Source organism: Hydractinia symbiolongicarpus, chromosome 8, assembly GCF_029227915.1.
Source record: "Hydractinia symbiolongicarpus strain clone_291-10 chromosome 8, HSymV2.1, whole genome shotgun sequence".
Lineage (NCBI taxonomy): Eukaryota > Metazoa > Cnidaria > Hydrozoa > Anthoathecata > Hydractiniidae > Hydractinia > Hydractinia symbiolongicarpus.
Window position 1 is genome coordinate 29,841,080 of NC_079882.1, and position 25,462 is coordinate 29,866,541.

Genomic DNA, 25,462 nt, shown 5'->3' on the forward strand with positions numbered 1-25,462 from the left:
ACTGAGAATCAAAACTATTTTTTTTTAAAAAAAATCTTTTTAACAATACTAACCGATCGTTATTTATTTGGGATGTGTGTAAGGGAAGGGGATGTGTATAACAGAAGCCGTTTAAAAGGTCATTTTTGAACCTTTTGAAATGTTTGTATTGTGGAAATATTCAGTTCCTATATATTTTTGCATGTAAGGATTAATACTTTAACACGTTATTTACCCGTGTATCTTAAACAAACCGATTTTAAGTTTTTGGTTACAAACGTAGAATTTGAAGCAGCATCCTAAAAAGCCAGCTAGCTAGCCTTTTATTATCAGTTTGATATAACAGCTTTTTCTCCTTTGTTTCTTCCGATCAAAGCCAAAAAACAGTTTGAAGGAACTCTTTTTCCTCAAGTGACAAATACTAGACTATCCGGAGAAAACTAATATTTCCAAAGTTTTATTTATGACGGATTATTATTACATGTGTTACATCTTTGATAGGTTCTGTTTACAAATGCAGGTAATGTGTGTAAATTGAAAAGTAATGTATAAACACCTCTGTCTGTCTGTCTGTCTGTCTGTCTGTCTGTCTGTCTGTCTGTCTGTCTGTCTGTCTGTCTGTCTGTCTGTCTGTCTGTCTGTCTGTCTGTCTGTCTGTCTGTCTGTCTGTCTGTCTGTCTGTCTGTCTGTCTGTCTGTCTGTCTGTCTGTCTGTCTGTCTGTCTGTCTGTCTGTTCGCGACAGGCGCGTCCTGTTCCAAAAAAACAAAAAGGGGTATATGAAGAACGACCGAGTGGATATTTCTACGGGTTAAGGACTAGTTAAAGAAAAAATACGTGTCGTAGAACATGGAAGTATGCCGGGTCGAACGTAATCAACATTTGGCGAAAAAAGATCATGATAAGTTCATTTAGTCTGAAATGTTCTAAGCATATATGAACAGGTTTTAAAGATATTACTTTATCAAAAAAATTGTACCTATTTCTTTGTTATTCTATTAAAATCCATTATTTTTTGAAAAGTCCTATCGCCCTCCCTTAAAATGTCTAAATTCTGGAGCTCAGAAAGTATAGCTATTATAAATCTATTTTATGTGATAATTTTATTGGTTTAAAAGCATCCTAAAACAAGCCAATTCTTGGTACTAAAGTTATTGCATTGTTCCTATCCACAACATAGGCCCGGGAACGCTTAGTCATGACCACTTTTTACCTGATTTTCTAACTGATTATATTTAAAATATGTTTTTATATTTATATACTTTTTGTTCCGATATTTAATCTTTGTGCGTCTGTGTCGTATCAGCTTAAAAACTTTTTTGCCTCATACCTCTTTGTACTAGTTGCTATCCTAACATCTGTCATGTTTTATTCTATTTTCCCTTTTAATGATTGTATTGTGGTTTTGAAGTCTATCTTTCTTCTGGAACATCGATTTCTTTAGTTTTTAACAATTCTATTTTCACAGGACTCATAATGACACCAGAATTTAACACGTATATATCTTCTATAATAAAACGAAGACTGTGTCTGTCGTCTGTCTGTAACAGGAAAACCCAAAATGGTAGAAAAACATTCATTCTGTAGCGCTACATCCGGTGTTTGACGCCGGGCTATGCTATTCTTTATACTAATACCCGTATTTCCGTGTCTGTATGACTCTATACTGAAAACTCAGCTAAGCTATGCGAAAAAAAATATGCCCGTATTGTGTCACTTTCTTCTCAAAATGGCACCATAGTAACGATAGCTTTTTTAATTTTGCCTATTATGGGCTTGTGAAAAAGCGATATCCATTTATCAGAAAACCTTAATATTTTAATGCGGAATTTTGAGCACAAACTCGTCACAAATTGTGGCACGCTCCTTTGATGAGTACAACATGAAGTTTCAGCCCGTGGTAAAATGTTTGCAAAACGATGAGTATAACCTTCATCTTGATGGTTTTATACATTTTTAAACTATATACCTTTTTTGATTCTCTCCAAGCTCGATTCATCAAAAAGTGCAGCGCCGTTGAGAAGGAAATAGTCCTGGGATGAGGTTGTTTTCTCTCTTCTTTTTTTACAAAAGTTATGTTGATATTAAATTTTCAGAATTTGTTTCAAAAATTATTTTAGCACATCAAAGCAAAAAGACTACAAAATGGTCAAGTAAGATCTCCGACATGGACGTTGCTCTCCATCCTCGCGCATTATTGATGATGGTGTGTAATCAACAGACCACTCGAAAGGTAATTACAAGAAATTAGACGCTCTTTACAACTGTGTAAACAACACGAGGAACTGTGTTGGACAAAAATGCAATGTTACTAAGAAAGTAATTAATCCCTCTAAAAAGTTTTTAAAGTCATCGTTGTTGCTTTGACTTCCTTTATGTGCAATAATCTTTTATGTTTTTATGAAAAATTTAGAAAAATGTCGCTAGCTAGTGCAACAAAGTTTATTTCATCAGAAAACTTGATTTAATGGCATGGTACGTGCTTATAACAAAAAATTGTGGATATCAATTACACGTAGCGAACTTTTCTGTCAATTTCAGTTATATTTAAATGTTTAATGTAATATTCAAGATCATTTTAGATATTGTTTTTGTCTTCAGTGCTCATAAATTTATTTACTAGCATTAACTTGACTTTCGTCAAAGTCACTAAAGTCAAAAATCAACAGTCCGATTTGTAAGTTCTTTATCTAAATAATCCAGTAATCTGAAATATTTTTTCTCTCTAGTGCACAACTTAATTTTCCAGAGATTTTTAGTTTTTCCGTATTTAGATGGAACCTACATAAAGTCTGGTTTCGTCTTTTTAATTACAAAAAAGTCCTAGAATTGTTTAGTGCAGGAATAAGATTTTAATCTGTTTGTTAGCTCCCAGGTCTTTTAACGCGAATGTTTTCGAGAAAATAGAAAGTAAAATCATTTTCATTTGTAAAAATACTGCGATGTACCACGAACCAACTTCATCGCATAAAACATATGTGAAAAAATCCACAGAAGCTATCTTTTCAATGTTCAATGTGGTTGTCGAGCTAGCCACAGAAGGGAATTAGAATGAAAAAGTAAGTTCCATTAGCAGAACATATCCAAATACAGAATTATAATAATTTACCGAAATTCATTTAGCAACGTATCGTAGACTCGCAAAGTAAATTCTTTTTTTGCAGCCATTTTTTCACCCACATTATAATAAACCTATTCGACAAAATGTATATCATCCGCCACGTTTGAACGCAACGTGCTAATTCAACCAAATGCATTCAGTAGCCCGCGTTATATGACACCGCCTCTTATCAGTACCTATCTCTAATCTTTGAACTCAAACTCACTTTACACATACAGTTCTGTAAAACATGTGGACGACGACTTCTTTCATAATACTTTCTACTATCTACGAAATTAATGTTTCGTGATGTGAACTATTCCAACGTTTGAGAGATCAGATTTATTTACAGAAATAATCGATAATCTTTTTGAGGTGTGAAGACAAAGTCGTGGGGGCGGGAGAGGGTTTTTTTTGGCGAAATTAAAAAAAGCTATTTCAAAGTTAGTTGATCTAACCATTCTCCTTTCTGTAACAAATGTAAATTGATAATATCCAACATTCGTATCCTCTTATTTTTAATGCAGTCAAAAAAAGAAAGAGCAAAAAAATTTCTGGGTCAATTTTTAGTTGGACTGGGTAATGAAAGATTTTTGAGAAAGTAGTTTTTAAAAAAATACTGAAAAGGCACACTGTTGCAAGCACCGGTGTGGAGCGGTGAGCAATGTTTTTTTTTTGTACAAGCTGCTCAATCCGGTGTCACTACAATCAATTTTAGAAATTTCGCTGCAAAATGTTTTTAGAAATAAGTAATGCTGAGCGACTGTGTTTTATTTTGGTTGAAGTTAGATTTTAAAAATTGATTACATCTGAAAGGCGCTCTAATGGATATGCGACGCACTGTGTATCCTTACCAAAAGCTTCCAACCCGATTGTGCAGCATGATCTGAATTTAGGCGTTGAACATGGTGTGCAATATTGGGTTCAATATGGCGTTCAACAACAGGCGTTCAAAATATGGCGTTCAACACCGGGCGTTTAAAATATGGTATTTAACAACGGGCGTTCAAAATATGGCGTTCAACACTGGGTTATACAGCTAGTCTACTGTGTGTACTAATAAGATTACTTCATGTTTACTACAAGCTTGCATACAAACTCATTTTCGACTCCCACGCTTTGATTGCTTGGCGAAAACAGTATGGTTGCTGATAGAATATTTTTCGCCGCCAAACCTTTTTTGTTTCAGTGATTCTATATTATTGTTGTAATAATTTTTTTAATATAAAAATAAAAAACAAAATCTTTACAACAATAGACAGAATAAAAGACATTGAACGTTAAAGCCAAACTACATTAAAGAATTAATGAAAAGAACACTTAAGGATAGCGAAGAAAAGTTTGTTAAATAAGCAACTGTTTACATGAAGTGTATTGAAAGATAGGAAGGTGATTACTTCAAAGCGGTTTAGTAACAGGTATATGATTTTCACTTTTTAACAATTTATATATCTTAATTGAAACTTTTGTGTATTACCATAGAGGAATGGTAAAACATTTGCACTAACAATTAGGTAAACTAGGAGTCTATCTGCTGTCTTAACATCTAAATTCAATTCAAAAATCTCCATATTTTCAATCATGATTTTTTTTAAGTATCCTATATTATTCAAGAAGGGTGGCAATTTAATTATCCTTTCTAAAGAAAATGGCCATTGAAAGACAATTCACCGATAAAACGAGTAACATTAACGACAAGAAGGTAGGAGTCGGTAAAAAAAATTATAATTCCTTTGACATAATTTAGTCACCTTTAACCGACTAAATTTCATCAATCTGAGCACTTTATATGAACAAATGATATAAATTTCGATATAAGAAAAACGTCGGCAAAAAAAGACATTTGATGAAAAATTAGTAACAAAACATCCGGTAAAAGTCGGTCAAAGAAAGGTTGGCTAAAAAAAATTTGGTTAAAACATTTTAGTCATTGACATAAACACTAGTCTCAACGGGCCAGGCTGATATATACTGTTTCCTAAGTTACTTGCTTACCAGCAATGCAAGCAGCTACAGCAAATCAACGTTTTCATTTCTATTATAAAGAAGTAAAAGGAGTTAAGATGAAAGCCAGCTGCGTTAAAACTTAAAAAATTTAAAATATGTCAGAATTTGAAGAATTTATCTGTAAAAAAGATTTGATTGACATTTTGAGTTCAGAGTAAAACTAGCATGAAATATTAATAGAAAACAAAAACTATTTTTGATAAATGAAGAGTTGAGGTCTGATTAATGTTCCTTGAAAAGTGTTAAAACGGTAAAAAAGGCACCCACAAAGTAAAAAGGGTGTTACTGACGTCAAATCATCTGCTGTTCTTTTAGCAGCTGTTACGAAAGTGTTTTCTTAATTTTTTAATATTTACTTGGAAAACCAATTTCGCTCAGTAAATCTTTGTTCTCAGTAAGGGCGTTAAAAGCTCACCTCCTTCTCTCATCTCCGGGATCTGACGAGTGTCACTTCAGTGGGAACTAAAAAGGACAATTTTTCGGAGCTTGTTGCCAGAGATGAGAAGAAGACAAAAAGGCGATAAATATAAAAACTGTTTTTTTTTTAATTTTTGCTCATCCTCGCCTTAACGTCAATACAGGGTATATTAACAACCCTCCTTTAATCTGATCTAGACTGTGTTAGATCTAAACTCAAATTCCTCTGCAGTCTGTCTTTATTACCTCCTGCCAAGTCTTTCTTGGTCACCTCTGGGCTTTGCCTCCGGAAGTATCAAGTCTATACACTTTCTTGCCTAATTATCCTCCTTTATTTTTTTCAAGTGTCCCAACCAACTCAATATTTTTATCTGGATAACATTTTTTTTAGTCTGAAATTTTTCTGTCTCTCAGACTGGCGTTACACATCCACCTAACCATTCTCTTAACCATTCCTAAACAGTCAAGATCTTCCTGCTTTACTGCCCATGTCTCACTACCGTACAAAACCGTACCGTACAGCATTTCTTACACAGGCCTCACACAACTTCCCTTTTACCTCAGTAGACAAGACGGCAAGTCAACAAAGGAAGTAACTCTAATTTTCCAAGCAGAACCTGTCCTGCAAGTATCACTTCTTCCAACACTCCCTTCACTACCCAACATTTCACCTAAGTAACAGAAGTTCTCAACCAGAAGTTCTCTCACGAGCCACTTTTGTACATCATTAGAACTGGAAATACTTTACTGTCTACAATCTCACCTTTGCAACGCCTGCATACAAACTGAATGTCATAGCTTAAACTTCCTCCAATACCACTTCTTATGTACCCAATGCTTACAAGCGTAACAAAAAATTGAGTTACTACCTTAACCCTATTCAGGCCGGGTTATTTGGGGGCTATGAGAGGCGGGAGGGGAGCTTAAAAAGCCTCCCTCGAAAAACAATGAAGGAAACATGCTATTGTATTGAAACTTGGTAAACATGTTGACTAAGTCGTTGGACCATCATCGGGATAAAAAAAATTTAAATGACGTCAGCGGTGGCGTCATCACAAAAATAGAAAGGTTATATGACAAATTTGAAAAATTAATTCAAGACATATAGTAAAAGTTTATAATTCATAAACAAATAAATGTTTAAAAATGTAATGCATGAAGTGAAATGAATGTAAAACAATTAGCTACCACAAAAAAGTTTTTTTTATACTACCTGTTGAGAGATTTGTCACCATGACAACAGGTGTGACGTCATATTAAATTCTTTTATAAATTCGTGGAGCTTATGCCCATAATATATCTGCAAAAATTAATTAACTGCCAAAAATTAAATTCCAAATAACTTGATGCGTGAAGAATCGATGTGTTGACTTTGCTTTTCAGTTAAAGGCTTCTTTGGTTTTACAACACGAGAATAAAAAAGAGAGTTGAAAAAGGAAAAAGGAAACCGTTAACGTGACGATATTTGATCTTGCATTTGTTACAACTGAGAATTTTCTTTTTGATATTTTGATGAAAACTAGAGAGATGATATTTAATAAATCGGATGTTTTTCATACACTTAGTACCAAATTAGGATTTTCCCGACTTTCGATTAACCAAACTTCATCCGCAAAAATTTATTCCGCAATATCTTTTTTGAGGTCACTATCCGCAAAAATTTATTCCGCAAGATATGCCATTTTTGGGTCACTCATCCGCAGAAATAAATTCCACACAAATTTTTTCCGCAAATATTTTTTTTTTCTTAAGGTATCAACCCCTTTCCTGCAAACTTCACAAGCCCACTTTCCCATTACAAGGTCATACTTCAATGCTACTAATCATGTCTTTAGACTTTGCTGCATTCACTCTTAACCCCAACCTTGTCCCCAGGGCATCTTGTATCTTTTCTGACCCCAGGACGGTCTTAACCCTTTCTCTTCTAGTCCTTTGTTCCACTTTTTAAACTTTTCAACTAATTCTTCCATCGACTCTGCCACCCACCATAAATAATAATTACTTCGAATATTTATATAGGATACAGCCACTTCAGTGTTGAAACACTGTTTTTAATTTTGGTTCTGTATTTTTTTAATTTAAGGGAACAGGAAAAATTATGTAGCTAGTTTAATGCATTTTCCAATTTTTAACAACTGATGTGACTACTTTAATGAAATTTCTATGTAAGAATTTAGTTTGTCATTATGCAGCTCGAAACTTCCCCGCAAACTTCCCCGTGCAATCCATGTGCAAAATTGAGTTTACGGCTGGAAAGAAATTGGTAAAAAAAAAGCAGAGGAAAACCTGCCAAAAAACATGTGTACAAATATCACATGTCTTAAAACAACATTCGGGAATTAAGAAAAGATTTTCAACTTTCAGTTCACAGCGATATAGATACAACAAAGAAAAGAGTGATTAGTGTCGTATGCGTCCGAGTATAAATACACCATCACAAAAGTTATTGAAAAATTATTGAAAATACCTAAAATACTATTATATTTGTTTAAAACTTTATTAAGGAGAGGCTTAAAAATTTGAGCAATTTGACTCATGTTGAGCAATTTGACCCATGTTGGATAAAGCAACATGTGTAATTGGAAAACAAGTAGATAGACATTTTAAAGTTAAACTTAAAAAAAGTCCAAGTGATTCGGATGTTTTGTGTTGTGTTCGTCAGACACACTAAACCACACTAAAGTCCAGATAAACACCAAAATTTGGGGACTAGGACGGACGAAAGAGTAAACCAAAAAATCACACTACAACTCATGTGTGATTTAATCAATATCTTAATATTTATTATAATTACTCGTGTTATCTCTGTTTCCTTTAAGTCCTTTAAAGTGATAATAACTTACGCATCTTTTATTTCGTGAGTTTTTGTGAATTAATTGCCACTGTCGCATGTCACATATGTTTTCGCGAATTCTTGTTAAATTCGTCAGTCGCGAAATTAAATTCTCGCGATATTAAATTTTTCAAAACAATGTTTTCAGAAAATCTAGGGGATGGTACCTTAATTTTTGACTCCGCATACACTTTTTTAAAGCTGAAATTGTTCCAGCTGTAGAAGTAAAGAATTCTCAGTGTGTGGCTTCCAACACAGGTCCCGAGAACCTTTAATACAACGGAGATGACGATTCCTCTGGTAATTCTTACGGTTACATAGATTGTAAAGTCGATGAAGGACGACATGTTTTCCAACTATTTGATAAATAGTGGCTAGAATAAAACAATAATCATGCAAATATGTAATGCAGTATTCTCTCCAATCAACGATCCCTCTGATTGGGAAAACAGCAACCTCGATTGTATGCATGGACCTCACTGCGTTCGGTTCATGACACCACAACCTCGGTCACTATTTTTCCGTAGCGCCCGGCTAAACGGTTTATAAGTCGTCATTATTATTGGAGCGAATGCATTAAAGTAAATCTTTGTGCTGAATGTTTTAATTAGTTAAGTTAATTGCACTTATAATTTTAGATATGGGTGGTATCGTAATTTGTTTTACCCCATTAAAATCAAATTGGGCATACTGATAATACGTCATGAAGGGAACAAAATAGCAGTAAGAAATTGCTGCTTATGTCACAACCTTTTGTGATGTCATTGAAAATACAACTGTTTACTCAACTTTCCGTCCGCAAGCTAAAGATGGTAGGACAACTATTGCAGGGCAGATTAAGGTAGATTTTCCAGCGGGTTATTTGCCGTGGAATAACTCGAATTAGTAAAATTAGTTGTAGAACAAATTCTAGCATTCTTCTTGGAGTTTTGATAGTTAAATAAAAGTTACTGTGGAAAGTTTATCATTTCTTGAACATGATAGTTTAGTAGGCGACGTTTCGGGAGATCCTTCTCCCATCATCGGGCAAAGTAAAATGATGTTGAGCATGTATTTATGTAATTGCAGAGGATCGAAAGGCTCTGAACTATGAGTTCTAAATATCAGATAGGATAAATATGAAAACTGAGTAAGTTTTATAGCCATGGAGCATAGTAAAAAAGAGTTATAAAAAAATCCGTTCCACACCTCCACGCTTACTGAGGTATCAAAAAAAATTTTTACGGTTGTAAGTTTAATATAAAAATCTATATTTATATTTATATTTGAAAATCTTTAGATGTATGGTAATGCTAATTCATGGCCCCGCATGTTGATGAAGTGATCCAATGTTAGTACGTCAATTGACGTCTCAGCAAGGACGACATGCTGACATATCGTCTATTAGCTACAAATTATCAACACTTAACTTGGAAGGCCATGTGAAAAGAAATTAAATTTCCTATTTGGCAGTGCTTAAGCTTACTTAACCTTAAGGCAGGAGGTTGCCAGAAATCTGTTTTAAAATCGATAGATTGTCGGCGAAAAGTAACAGAAATTGGGAGTTGGTTCATCCAAAAAAAAGTACGTGGTGCTAAAGTAATCATGTCCCGAATTTAGAAGTTTGGTTAATAGATGCATATTTCTGCCATGTTGTGATGTAATGTAAGCTTCATTGAACTTCTTCATTATTGGCAGAATACTTTTGGCTGTCTTGGAGGTGTTATAATTAGTTAATCCTCTGGTGAGTGAAGTGTCCAGGCGAGAAATTGCCCTGGGTAGACAAAACTTCTTTTTGTTCAGGTAAAGCGGAAATGAATGAATAATTTCTGACACTGCAAAATAATGATAGCTTTTTAATACATTACATATATCTTTAAGAACAAGAACTGAAAAAATAAACAAAATAACGAGCGGTGTTATTGATATTTTAAAAAACACAAGAAAAATCGCTGTTAAAAAGAGATAGATGAATACTTCCAAAACGTTTTGTTTTTTGAGGGAAAGCATTTTTTTAGAAAAAAATACAAAAGAGTTATTGTAGACCTGGCTGTCTGTCTAGTAATTTTTCTTGTTTTCTAATTATATTCATATCATTTTTTACATCTTATCTGGACCTATTCGTAATTTTCTGTGTATTTTACGAAGATAAATTGTTTTTTTTTAAAAAAAAAAGCTCAAATGATAAGAACAGAAAGATAGGCCATTTTATGATAGAATGGGAAGCACGCACATTTTCATTTTTCACTTATATGAAAAAAGTTTTAAAATAAAAATTGAAGCAGAAACAAAAGAGTGTCATAGATCGGTAAACTAACTCAATCTTCTTTTAATTATATGGTACATTTAATATGAATGTTGTTTGCCTTCAAACTCCTGTGCAAGAAAAAAAGTTATGTTGTTTGATAAATAGAACGGTCTCTTGAATCAAAGTTGAATGTTATGTTTCAACAAAACTTTGTCACAAGCTTTTTAACAGAAGGAAGAATTTATTATCCTTTACAGGGGTAAGTTATGGTGGTTGAAACGTAACATTTTTGACAAACTTTAATTATTTATTTATTTCGAATATTTATGCAGGATATATACACTTCAGCATAAACACACTGTTTTTTAAGTGGTCCTGTGCAAAAACAAATGTTAAGGATTAGATTAAATCATTCTCCCAATCATGTCGACGAATCCAATTTATTTTGTTCGAGATATAGGCAGCTACTTCTCCTCCTGTACCATTCAATCTGTTTCTCTTTTTAAATGTAAACTAAGCTAGATATTATCGCGATAACCCGGTGTTTTAAATAAGTTAGCCGGCTGAGAAGAAATATGTGTCTCGCTGAGAGAAAAAATGTCAATGTTTTGGAACGAGTGAAAAATCTCCTCTATTAAATTTCGGTTACTAAGTAGTCCCCTGAAAATTTGGTGTGTTAATGTTATACCCTTCAATGATAATATTTGTATATTACCTATTTATATGAAAGAAATCTCAAGCGATTGGAAGACAGTAGGCAATTTGTTTCTGTTTTGATACCTTGGTTGTATCCCATTTTCATGAAAACATCAGAGATTTTTAAACTGATTTGGTTCTAACACACTGTTCATATTTCACGCTATTTTTATTTTGCCATGAAGTTAAATTTTAGGAGCTATCTAACTTTTGTGGTTGTACCTATTTTTACGAAAAAAGGATATTTCTTGTCATGTACTAAATCAAGTAGAAAATTTGTCATTTTTGTCTAAGGAAAAAAATTTCCGACGAAAAGTATTTTCCAATCTCCAATTTCATGATTACCACGTTGACATCATTATGTAAATGAGATATGTCTGAAAACTAAAATATTGAAACATATCTACTTCAACGTTGTTTTTCTGCATATGTTTTATTGTGTGGAATTTTATCACTTCATCTATCAACCCAACTTTGTATAAAATGTATAATTTAGTTTTATGATTCTTCTTAAGTTAGTCTAAAAATCGTTGGTCTGAAAATCATTTCCTATTTAACCTCAATCTCGTTCCCAGAGCTTCTTTTTCACTTTCTAGATGTGCGATATCTAGAAAGTGAAAAAGAAGCTCTGGGAACGAGATTGATTTAACCCTTTATTCTCATTTTCTTACGATTTAAAGTTTTGAATTTTAATAATCGTTCATGATCCCAGATATTCTTTCTTTTTCTCCAACAATTAGGAATTGGGACCGAAAGAATTTGTTTTAAAAAAGGTAAATGTATAGATAAAGAAATTCTTGAAAGAGAAAAATCATTCGATCTTTTTATGAGGTTTTCCACATAAAATTATTTAGTGATGATCTCGCTATCCACAATTTCCGCTTATGTGACTTTTTATAAAACGAAACTCTTTTCCAATCCTTGTAGCAAATTTAGTTGTTTTCATGAAGCTATTTTTTAAATTTCTGTTTTCCTCGTGTCACATCACGTGACTTTGAGAATTGTTTTGTTGATGGCTCCCTTCGCTGCTGGTTACATGACTTCGTTTTGCAAGAAAAATCCAAATTTCAAAACACAACGAAATCCAGCGAAGAGAGACTTCTGCGTATGCAATGTACTAATATTGTGACATATTTTCATTCCGTTGGCCAAAACTTAAATCGTTTAAAGTTACTGACAGAATACCCAAGAAATATTTTTTTAAAAAAAACTGATTCTGCAGGAGTACCAAAATAAAGAACAAATCATTTCTACTGGAAAATAGCTATTTTCTATATTAAGATCTTGAGTGAAATAGTTAGTAAAAAATAACAAATAAATATAAAATAAGAATAACGGTCTCCTTTTAATTTGACAATTAAGAATATTAATTAAGAATCACATGATTTTTTTGACATCCATTTATTAGATTTAAACATCTAAATCCAAATCAGATACATATAATTCCTTCACAAGGGTTTTATGGAGCTTTCCACTGAAACTATTATTATTATTAGTGTAAAAAAAGTTGTTGGAAAGGACTTAACGATATAATTCTATATTTTAAAATAATAATAGACCTGATCAAGTATAATAAATTGTTTCTGATTGAAAAAGGCTAAATTTAATAGATTTGTTCCATATCTTACAAGATTTGTTTCCTGTGCCTTCCCCAATTTTAAAAAAAACCTGCACGAAATTAACAAAATGTTTCTTGTCGCATGTAATTACATAAAAAACTACAATATTCGTGATTACAGGCTCAACACATTTTAATAAGCAAAATATAAAAAAAATTATTGGAGTAAATGAGTTTTTCTATACCTTTAATCACTAAGGTTGATGGATGAAATTGTGGTTTAGAAATTTGACAAACTTTGAAGAGTCAGAAGTTTCGGCCGATGTTTAAAGCTTAATCTTGAGCTTACCATGCATAGTTAAAAAACGGCTGACAAGAGGGAAAAATTGCAAAGAATTAATATTTTCAATAGTGCATGCAATGTGTTTAAAAATTATTATGAAAAAGTGAGTTTTATGTAACACAATGAATTTATTTATTTTTATAATTTTATTTAATTTTTAAGTTATAATCTCTGTAACTTTGACTTCAAAAACGTATTTAAATTACGCCAATCAACTTAATTGTAAACGTCAAGTGTACATGAGGACTGATTCTGATACACTAAACTTACCGCTTGGGTAAAAATTATTGTCAGCACTTTTGCTAATGATATCAAAAAGTTTGCGTAATTAGGAGAAACTTTGATTTGAACTTAAATTTGAACTTGTAATATGGTATATATACAATACAACAAGACAACCTGGTACACACCAAAAGGTAGTCAAGCCACACGTCAAGCTTTTTAAAGACTCTCAGACAAAGGATACGTGCTGTGATAATGTTAAAATGTACACAAAACAAGTTATATCTGCCAAATTCTTTTGATAACAATTAGCAAAGGTTTTAAAGTTTTGGTAGTGTTGCTTGAAGCAAGAGTTAATGGCTAACTTTGTCAACGATCTATGTACAATAAACTATTTACTTCTTGTTAACTATCATTTTGTGAATTTGTTGTTTTATGGTTTGTTTATAATCTGAACAAGTTCATTTCATAACAAACTGCATGAAAGTCAAAAATTAGACATTATATTTAGTACAGCATTGATCAAAATTTTAAAGAAAGAATGTGGCTTTAGAATGTTTTTAGTTTTTAGAATGCAAAAAGTCAGTGCGTCTTAAAGCCATCCAGCGTTCTTAAAAGACATTTCTATATTGAAAAGTATGACTGGGATGAACTTACTCTCTTTTACACAATATTAGAGACTGGAGATTGAAATTGTATATTCTTCCGTATCAGAATATTATTTATTTGAAAATGCTTTTTGATAAAGTAGTCATTTGTTCGTATTTTATCATCGAGAAGAACTTTCTAAATAAGATACATACCATCAATAAAAGCACATTGCATGACGCAAGTCAATTGCATGACTATTTGTTGAATATAAAGATTTATCAAATTGAAACAATAATACACGTGGTGCAGTGTGGAATATTGCCTTACCACGAGTTGAAAAATCTAGTTGCTAGTTTAAATTAATTTTTAAAAATTAATAATCTATACGTTAATCATTTTCAAAGTGAGGGAAGGGGGGATTCCCTAACCAAGGGGTTTTGGTCTGCAATTTCTCATTGCTAAAAACATAAGTTATAGATTAAAATTGTTAAATTCTGATCAATCAATTATCTGTATAGAAGTACTTTAGCACAATTTGATTCTTTGAAAATTTCCTAAGAAGTGAACATTACAACAATCAATATTTCGCAATTTTCGAATTCTTAGCAATAAACCACGTGATTAAACATAAAAATGAAGTTGCCAACTCTGTTCGTTTCTTTTTGCCCCTCTTCCTGACTGGAATAGGGTGTCATCTACTATCAAAATATAGCTGATAGACGATGTTGTGTACAGATACATAGCTGATAATAACACCACATCCGTAACGATTTTTGTGTAAGCATCTGTTCTGCTGGAATAATAGTTTTTTTAACAATATTGTCTGCATTTTTTTTCTAAAATGTTCTTAGTAAAAAGTATTTTCTTATTTTGCATGCTCTTATCATCATCATTTCCTATTCCTATTGTTCCAACGTGCTATTAACGCAAATATTTGCTGCGGTGTAATTACACAGCGATATCTCACAGCACGTTTATTGTTTACAAACGTTTTTAGATAATGGTCAAGAAACGGCGCCAAGACAGTTAACAATCGTATTGTTTTTGTGAATCATTTTGTTAGTACTTTGTCAGCAAACACAAACCTGTTGAGTATCGTAGATTACGCTGAAGGTTTTGAATTTTCTTCTCTCGATTAAGCCCTTGTCCTGAATGAATCGATTTGTAAAATAGGGTCCTTTTGGCTTTTAGTGGAAGGTGACGGGTGCTATAGTAGTACAAGAGCACATCTTCAGAACAATTGTAAACTTTTTCGAACTATATGCTTACAATCCGCAAGTAGGTTTTTGGCTACTTCTTGTATTCTTGGCACTTCATTTAATATTCTAAATATCAACGGTGATTTACGATGTGCTTGATTGAAAATAATATTTATTGTATCCACAAAACCAATCAGAGTTTATAAAATGTGTAAAAAGGCTGGCCTTAAAAATTAACTCCCCCTCTACTTTAGCCTTCTTTTCTTTTAAAACGAGTTCCGCCAGAAAAAAAATAAGTAAATAAATTAATTATCATCAAACAATAGCTTTTTACATAGCAAAATGTAATTAAGCCATCACTAATTACTTTTTAAAATCTTAAACAAGAACAGCTATTAAAGTTAAATCGCTTTGGAAGAAAAATAAAATAGTCTTGTTAGAAAAAGTTAATTTTTTTATAGATTACTTTGAAGAGAGAATTACTATTAAGACACCGAATACAAGGTATATCAAAAAAAGACAGAAACTATTTATAACTGGCACAAACAGTTTAAAGAAAGAAAAAAATGGGACATCGAGAAAGAGTTATACCATCTCAAGTGCAGATTGGTTTATATTGTTTTATCGGTTCCATATCGCTGCTGTCCAACATTCTTATTATAACAGTTATTGTAAGCAAAAAGAGTATGAGAACCAGAAGTAACATTTTTCTAGTCAACTTGGCGTTGACAGATTTATTCATCATTTTGTTTGGACTTCCACCCACTATAACAAACTTAGCCTTAGGCTATCATGGCACAAATAATGTTTATTGCAACATCACTGGATCTTTAATTCTTATAATGTTTTTATGTTCAAATTTTAATTTGACGTTGATTGCTATGCATCGGTATATTTTGATATCGCGTAACAAGTATTACAGAAGAATATTTTCAAAGAAGAACTCAATTATTTCAGCTTGTATTTCCTGGAGCATTGCTGTGACAATGAGTCTACCACCCTTTTTTGGATGGGGTAAATATACTTATAATTTTGGAAGAGCTCATTGTATGGTTGAGTGGGGTTATAGCCTGAGTTATTTATTATTCATACAAATTTTAGCATTTCCAGTTCCAGTAACGATATTGATATTTTGTTATTATAAAGTGGTAAAATCAACGAATGATTCACGAAAGCGTTTGACTGCTAGTGCTGACAGGCACAATTTATCAAAAAAACTTCGTGAATGGAAATTAACCATGATGTTGCTAGCTGTAGTTGTCTCACTTTTGTTTTGCTTTATGCCATATGCTGCTTTAATTTATTTGGAAGGTGTTTTTAAAACGGAAACGACGGAGATTCATAGTTTCTTGGCGATGATATTTGCATATTCAAACAGTATCTTTGACTTCTGGATTTATTCAATTATGAGTTCTAAATTTCGTAATACCTTATATTCTATTTTTAACAAACTTTTCGCGAAGCGTAATCGAGTCTTTCCTTCAGTGGAGTCTGATACCCCACCGGACGAAGAAATGGAAAGTGATACTCCGACGTTATCGGAACGGCGTCGTTCGTTTATGTTGCGTACACAAAATGGCAACTCAAAGAATCCTTCAATTCGAGCATTTTATGAAACCGATGGTGAGTGTAAAAAACATGGAACTTCCAGTTATTTAGATTCCAATAAAATGACAACAAATTTACTAACGGTGACCTCGGCACAAAACGCAACAGGGTAAAGATCTTTAAATTGACGAATTTGTTCGTATTGCAGTAAAAATACATTACTCGATTGGAGTTTGGAGACTTATCATTTAGTCAAAGTTTAAAATGCATTTTTATTGACTTATTGTCAAAAGATGACAAAAGATGACTGCGTATAACCAAATATTGTTTTAAGAGTCACTAAATTTCGACTAAAGATGAACAAAATTCAAGCAAGAAACTTGTACGACACAAAATATTGTTAAAAAAGCCTTCTTAATTTCTAAACTGTTTTTTTTTTATTCTCACATCATTTAACACTGAGATTGTCCTTACCTTGTTATAACAACCGATCTTCCTAAATTGTTTTTTTAAAACATTTTAATTATAAAGATTATAAAAAATATTGTTCGTTTTTTCCGTTTGCCTGATTTTAGTTTGTTTCCCATGATTACAAGGACAAAAGGATTCACATAATTACTAAAACAAGCTTTGGAAACATACAGCGATAAAATACTGCGACACCTGCAAAAATTGTGTCTAAAGAGAACGAAAGGTATGATAAAAACTGCAGCTCGCTTAGCTATTCCAGTAGTTGAAGGATTAGACTCGCGGATTTCCACTTTATTAATGCAAACTTTAGTCTAAAAAACGAGTCACAAGCCATGTCGACGCAATAGCAAGCCTCCTTGTACTATTTCAAACGTAAATTATTTAATCTAACTACATCAAGCTGGATTTCTGTTCTTACTTTAATACCCCAAACAAGACACAAATGTGGGTCACTCATTATGCTTAAAAGAGTGCCACAGGGAGCTAAAATTGTTATTTGATTTTCATCTGAATCAGAATCTGCAAGAGTGGTTTAGTGGACCAAAATTATCTTGAGAGAGGGATTGTCAACCAGCCAACTATATGGAATTTGTTGAACAAAACAAAACAAAACAAAGCAATACGAAACAAAACAAAACGAAACAAAACAAAATAAAACAAAACGAAACGAACGAAACGAACGAAACGAAACAAAACGAAACAATAGAACCAGGAGACTCATCCCGTACATATACTATTTATTTCTGTCGAATAAGTTTCTTTTCTTAACTTATTTTCAGTTTACAGTTTCCTTATTCGTGTCGTTTTTGCACACGTCCCTGTTGTCAAAGCAACGGTAGGTAAACAATTGCAAAAAAACACAGGTTATGTTATAAAGATTTAGGAATCAATGCTGGCTTAGAAGTTCGGTTAAGGATGTATGGTTCTATCTAAAAATCGTATTATCCTTCCTAATTTATGTCATAAAGTTTTAACAAGTACAATTTCGTAGGAAATTATCTTGAATGATTTGCAATATTTTAATGATTTGCTTGCGAAATCACCGAAATAATCTCCGGTCTGTTTCTTTCTCTAAATTGTTCAGAAAAAACTTTTTTTTGAGTCATGACTAAACCATTTGATTATTTGCGTTTCAATCCTGTAACGTCTTTCTAATGACGTCGTAATCTTCTAATCTGTTACACTTGATTGATCTCAATTTTTTTTAAATTACCAGCTGTGACATATTATACATGTAGACAGAGTTTTAATTAAGACAAGAAGGAGAATTATAAACTTGATGAGAAATAAAACTGCCATATAAAATCAATTTTGAATTCTTGTATTGTGAAGTTTAAAATTATAATGTGTTTAAAACTTAAAAATGTCAGGTAATCGAACATTTATATTTCTTTTTGTTTCTTTTTTTCGAAATGTTTTACTTTGTATTTGTACACAACTTTATTAAATTTATTACTATCACAAGGCTCAAGAAATGTCTTTCTTCACTACTTAATGTTATGTACAGTAAATTTATTTTATATCTTTATTTACAATTTTAAGCACGCTTTTTTGTATGCATAAATATCTGGTATATCAAAAAAATACTTATAATTTAAGGAACTTCTAGAACGAGAAAAACAAATTAGTACATTTGTTATAAAGTAGTTTTGGTAAAAGGTAGCTTTTTAATACGTTCTTAATAAAAAATGGATGGATCCTTTATCCTGTACTTTAAATACAATCTTATCTTATCTTGTGGAAACATAATTGACGAAGACGGTTTGTTACGAGACTCTTTATCAGGAAGAATTAAGAATTCTTACAAGTTTAAATCTAGAACTCTAAAAAATTGTTGTTGTTGTGAGGTTGTTGACATCGAACTTATATTAGGAGCTAAATAAGAAATATGTTCGTTCCAGTTTTAGATTCCCTTTGTGCGAAAGTTTGTACGCAAATAATTTAAAAATACTGAGACGGTTGCTTAGACGACGGTAACAAGAGGACAAGAACAGCGGCTGTCGTCTTAAAGTATGACCTTACGCAGGGAGAATGGAAACTAAAGTGAACAAAGTTTCTCTGCATAACACAAATGAAGCGATTACACCTTTTACAAGTAAGTGATAACTAAAAAAAATTAGGGAACGTTTTTTTAAAATACCCTTCCTCTTTTGTTTGTTTTCGACTTCCATCTTGTATTCACACAACATACTAGCAAAAAAAATCCAAAATTTAAATAAATTGGAAAAATATATTTTTTGACACACCAGTACAAGAAACTAAAATTTAAGAAATCACAAAGATATATATTTCTTCGAAATAAATATATTTATTAACCCTCATTTTAAGAAATTAGAAGATAAAATGATTGCGCACAGAGATCTTGAAATGACAACAAAAAATCTCACGTTTTCTTACGTGAAACAGCTTAGCTCCAATTCATTGAGTGGCCACAAAATATGGCTGTTAGTTTTCGACTTTAGTGACTTACACGAAAGTCGAGCTAATGGCCGTTGAGAAGTTTGCGATCACTGAGGATAAAGACAACATCCCTGAGTCATCTTAAATATCATATTGGCCATCAAAATATAACTGAAAACGACAGAAATTATTCATAAAGAGGTTGTCTAGACGTCTATATGATTCTAAAGTGTTTAGAACTTCTTGCAATTTGTTCTTTGGAGCGGTCCGTTTATTACACGCCATTCTTCGGAATGTTTGGGGATTGAGCTTAGGAAGTCTTTTTGTAGCCCTTTTAACAAGACTGTAAAACGCATTCGCGGTAAGTAAAAACTGCCGTATTTTATCACTCCGTTCTTTTTGCGTGAGGTCGCTAAGAACGAAAATGAAAGAAACTCTATTTGTTGAATACAAATATTATGATATATTTTGTAGCTTTAAATTTTTTAAAAAATAAATAAATAAAGAATTGATGTTTCAAGTTTCTGAAAAAAATTGTCTGTTTATCGAATGCAGACAATTTCAAACAAATGAGCATAATTATTTGGTGACGTCACAAGTGTGGACTTGTTAATTAGCGTGTCTAGATATTCGCGTTATTTAGGTACTTAATATTTTTAACTATATCTAATCAAATAAAGAAAAAGCTGCAACAGGTACCTTAGTTTCATTGCAACGCGAACTTAAAGGTATAGTCACACTACAAGCTTTGACATGTAACGACATAGTATGACAAGTGTCATTGATGTTGTTACCAAACTAACATAGCAAATGGTAGAATCTGCTTTATTCTGTCCTTAACTTCGATTAGGTGCTGCTTTTAATCAGGTGCGATTAGAATGAATCTCGAGATTCCAAGAAATAGTAAACAATCCCTAAGTTTTCTGATTTACGTTCAAAAATTATTTGCTTGCGGTTGATTATTTATGAATAATGTGTCTTATTCACTATACAATTTCAATCTTCTAAATGCTTGTTCAAATTTCGGAGGTATTAAAAGTGGGGCAACCCTTAAGCTGATGTTAATATAACCTCAGCTATCCGCATTGTTTCTCATAAAGAGATTTGCGTGTGCCAAGTTTTTGTAGGTGAGAAGAAGCATGCACGCTTGAAATATATAATCGTATAAAATAAAAGGATAAAATCTCAACATGCTAATAAGCAAACTGCCAGTCTAAGTTTTTTTCTGTTAAATGGAACTTTCTCGTGTGTCCGCCGTATGATCTACTAAATCAGTTATTGTTATTGTTATTTAGCAAAGGCTCATATTTTGAATTTCAAATTTTCAGAATTATTATTTTTCTTTAACCTGAACATATACAAATACATATTTTCTAAAGGAAACTTTGTTTCAAGATCAGTGGTTGCATACGAGTTATTCTCGACCAATTGTACGTCTTTAAAGAACAATGCAATGGAATTAATTAACAGTCATTTGGAAACTTTATTGACAACATTGTGTATATAAAACATCTCATATAACTTTCTAAGCACATTAAAGTGAGTTTAGAGCAAAAAAGCCTATGTCAGATGAGCAGAGTTGATAAAAAAATGGTGAAATATATCTTAGTGTATGCTAATGCTATTACAGTATTATAATATTTCTTTTACATTCATTTGTTGTTAAAAGTTTATCGTCTTAACGACGATATTTTTATTATAATTAAAGTGTTTATCAGTTCACGAATACGATTTGTAAAAGCCTCGTATCTTTATAATAAGAATGCGAGGGATTCATTGACGTAAAGAAAAAGAAAAAACACATTAGGTTGAAGAGTATTTTAATAATGCATGCATCATTTTTTTGTGCTTTAGCTCGGAGGGTAATGTTGTGATACTAAAAAGTTTATTTATTTTTTCACATCCTTTTTAGTATGCGTTATTTATCAAAAATACTACCTAGCTAACTAAATAGAAATGGGATCTTTGCCTAATTTTTATTATTAATTTATTAATTTGATGTAATTAAAATGTCATAGAAAATTCAAACCAAATCACCAAATACTACAGAAAAGAACAAAAAGAAGATGTCGCAAGAAATTAATGTTACTTTACAATGCGCGCTATATGGAACAATTGGAATCGTATCCTTATTCACCAATGCGCTTATTTTCCTAGTGATTGGCTGTCAAAAGAAAATGCGAACACGGAGTTACTTCTTACTGTTCAACCTGGCGTTAACTGATACTTTAATAGTCATCATTGGAGTACCCATAACAATAGCCAACTTGAAATCAAGCCACGCGGTGACCAACGGTGTATACTGTGACATACATGGGGCATTGATGCTACTGATTTTTTGTGCGTCAAATTTCAACCTGGCATTAATAGCCGTTCACAGATACGTTTTAATCATGAAGAACGATTACTACGAGAAGTTTTTTTCTAAAACAAAAACATTCATCGCTGCTGTGTTCACTTGGGTCCTATCTGGAACTTTATTTTCGCTGCCACCCGTTCTTTTTGGGTGGGGAAGAATGAGGTATGATGCTGGCCGTGCTCACTGTATGTACGATTGGGGAAGCAGCGTGAGTTACTTAATATACTGTCAAATTCTATCATTTACTGTTCCCTTAAGCATTATGGGTTTTTGTTACTACAAAATATTAAAATACGGACATAAATGCAGAAAACGTCTGAAGAAAAGCGCCGATCGACACAATTTCGCGAAAAAAGTAACTGAAATCCGACTAACGATAATGTTGATTATAATAGTTGTTGTTTTTATGCTTTGCTTTACACCATATGCAGTAATGATATGGCGAGAAGCTGTATTTAAGAAAAACTCGGCCGTTCTTAGCTTCGTTGCAATGTTATTTGCGTATTCGAATAGCATGTTTGATTTTTGGATTTACTCAGCGATGAGCAAAAACTTTCGAAGGGCAGGTGTTGAATTATTCTTTAAAGTTTGCAGAAGAAAACATAAGGTATCGCCAGTTAAGCTCCCTCCACCCTCAAATTCTAATAGGGATGAAAACCAGGATGGAAAAAAGGTTTATGTGCATCATAAATAACATTGCGAAGGAAAACATCCCGAAAGAAGTATTTTAGTAAAGAAATCCATAAAACAGCAGGAAGAATTGGAGAAGACTGTATGATTTTGAATTCAGTTAGTGTTTTTTTTCATTTATATTCTTTAGTGAATATGTAATTTTTACATTAACCTGCGCAAGATTTCATCGTACAAATGACACTATTGCATTTTAGGTGCAAACTGTGTTTTAGATGTTCAGTAGCCATTTGGTAAGATTATATTTATTGATCATACACCTGATTTACCTAGGGATGCTGTTGAAGAGGAATGTATATAAATGTATATAACTTTTCTCGAGTATTTTTTTCTTTGTCTTAAGATAAATAAAAAATTGCTAATATGGCATTAAATTTAGCTGTTTTCTAGAAAATGTAACATTAGCCTTCTGAACATCCTTTTTTCTTGCATTCACCCCTTTGTACTCTTTTTTTGAACTGGTCCTAAGTACAGTGTACATCCCTCAGCAGAACTAAAAATGTATAACCTTGGAGTTTTTTTGACTAATCGGTTGCCTAAAGTTAAACTGAAACGTATTCAATCTAAAATAAACCCAGTTTTCAACTTTTAATAGACTTAAATGTCATCATTATACTAATCTTCTGCGCAGTGTTATTTCTATTCTAAGTTATATGCCACTACATAGTTGCTCTGACTTCATTACAGAGAAAGTTAAAGTTTTATCATATTCATAAAAGGAATAAATTGTTTTTTTTTTCTTATCAACTAAAATTTTATAAACGCGAAAAATCTCACAGAATTTTAAATAGAGTTCTTGCACAGGGTCCTTAGTTTTCTAAGGTTTTACTACATTCTGCCTGAAAAAATCTTCCATCAATTGACAATTGGATGCGTGTGCCATAAACAGATATTAAATGTAATTATATGCTTTATTGCACAATTAGACATTTTTCACATGCTTAATAGACGTGTGAACTACCCACAGAAATATGTTCATACTATAAATTGAACTTTTAAACGAATTTGGCTCGTTACATGAAATAATAACGCCATAATTTATTTATGTATTTACTTATTCATCATTGCATTATTTTATTGTAAAATGACGCGTAGGATCAACCTTATTACCAGGCCCCTATGACTCCATTTTCGCGTGGAGCAAATCACTTAAATTTTTGGAAATTAAATTTCCACTCAATAGAAAATATGTTTAGAATAAAATGCATGCAGTTCGCAAACATGTAGAACATGCTCCGAAAGTTTTTTCAAACCAAGCAAAAAATCCAGTCGAATGGAAGCTCACCTTAAATCGCTTCCCCGGTATAATAAAAAATGTAAGATGCCAAGGATGTGTTACAACTTAAAATGCATTTGTACAGATTCAAAAATATGGTGTTAATATTGTCAGTCTTGATTCGTGGTCGGAAGGAACGCGACAAGATTAAGGAAAAGCAAAGGTTGGAGAAAAATGCGTCATTAATACAAAAATAGATTGATAATTATGGAAACCATCAGCACATTGTGGTTTTTTTATGAGGTCATCGTCTACACAAAAGGTGTTTATGTAAATTTTGCGGTAACTGGAAAAGCATCCGACAAAAGTTTTTTTTTTTGTTTCACAAAAAGGTGTCTAGAAATTTAAGAGTAACTATCCCTAAAAATGGACTAACTTAGAAAACTATTTTTGGCCTCGATAAGACAAATTTTTGATCAAATCTTTCAATGTGTTATCTTTTACTCGATCAGCTGAAAGATTAATCACATATCAACACCCACGATAATTGTCTTTACAACCTTTAGCAGCGTTACAACTCCTTTAACCAGATTTAACGCGTTTGCATCCGTGCACGGTATTTTTAGAAATATTAGCATAAGTTTCCACGCACAGAAATGTGAGATTTAGTCACCGCTATCTACAAAACGGGTTTAATCTTATTTGATTTAAAAAATTACTTTTGCTATGCAGCATGATTATAATATTTACAGAGTCTTCAGGTCATCATGCAGCATGATTATAATATTTACTGAGTCTTCAGGTCTATTTAATAGACGCCTGTATGCCAAATATTTAGGTTCCATACCTGTCAGAGTTTTAGATATTATTCATTACTGAAAACAAACCCTTAAATTTCAATGACATCCTTATACTGATCAAAATATAATAACTTTTATTAGGATTAATCTTAGAACACAACACAACTTTGTTTCCAGTTATTTCGGATTTTCAGACAAATTTTAGCGTTTTTTTTGTGCGAATAATGTTAAAATCTGAAAATATGTTATAAAACTTTTATTTGGCTGTCAGAAATTTTAAACATAATGTTAAAATTCGTGCTAGAACTAAAGTAATTGAATATTAAACAGACATTATGGACCAATTTTAAGCTTCCGATGACGTCACGTAAGCAAAATTTTGTTCTATTTATGGCGTACTATAAGTGCGTCACTTCTACTTCATAATCCAGGTAATATGTTCAAAAAACCGTGAACCGAGAAGGGTTTAAAGGTGTACCCTGACATGAGAACTCATTGGAGATCAGTTGCAGGTACAACAAGTGCTTAGAAATTGAATTGGCGGTGCCGAACTTGTTCAGCTGTCTAACAATTCGTAAATTTGAAAACAAACATTTTTAGACGTGTGTTCTGCATATTTCACTTTTTGAAACGCTAGCCGAAATTAATCATGATTGAGCAGTTTATTTAAGTTCAAACTTTCAGCGTTTGTGTATAAGCCACAAAGAGACGGTAACAGAGCTTTGGAGTTTTTAAATTTTCTTCATCATTTTCACTTTTGAGGACCAAACTTTCTCCGTGTTACGTAATTGCATGTATCAACAAATGT

At 32.4% G+C, this 25,462-nt stretch overlaps 1 protein-coding gene across 6 annotated transcripts; it reads left to right on the forward strand.

Annotated features, from left to right (window-relative positions):
• The first annotated feature begins 3,499 nt into the window (after positions 1–3,499).
• On the forward strand, positions 3,500–23,690 carry LOC130654792 (rhodopsin-like). 6 transcript variants are annotated; one of them, XM_057457423.1, is made up of 4 exons: positions 18,421–18,559; positions 19,091–19,284; positions 21,608–22,737; positions 22,836–23,690. In XM_057457423.1, the coding sequence occupies exons 2-3, from the start codon at positions 19,261–19,263 to the stop codon at positions 22,640–22,642; spliced, it is 1,059 nt and encodes a 352-aa protein (XP_057313406.1). In that variant the 5' UTR covers positions 18,421–18,559; positions 19,091–19,260; the 3' UTR covers positions 22,643–22,737; positions 22,836–23,690. The 6 variants fall into 6 exon arrangements, with proteins under 6 accessions (XP_057313402.1, XP_057313403.1, XP_057313407.1 ...); XM_057457419.1 differs by lacking the exons at positions 21,608–22,737; positions 22,836–23,690 and adding an exon at positions 3,500–4,495 and having other exon boundaries at positions 15,632–18,559; positions 19,091–19,258; XM_057457420.1 differs by lacking the exons at positions 21,608–22,737; positions 22,836–23,690 and adding an exon at positions 10,753–10,820 and having other exon boundaries at positions 15,632–18,559; positions 19,091–19,258.
• Positions 23,691–25,462: the final 1,772 nt, after the last annotated feature.

Bases quoted from the DNA above. Each gene is read 5' to 3' on its own strand.
- LOC130654792 (XM_057457419.1), top strand. From the start codon at position 15,737: ATGGGACATCGAGAAAGAGTTATACCATCTCAAGTGCAGATTGGTTTA.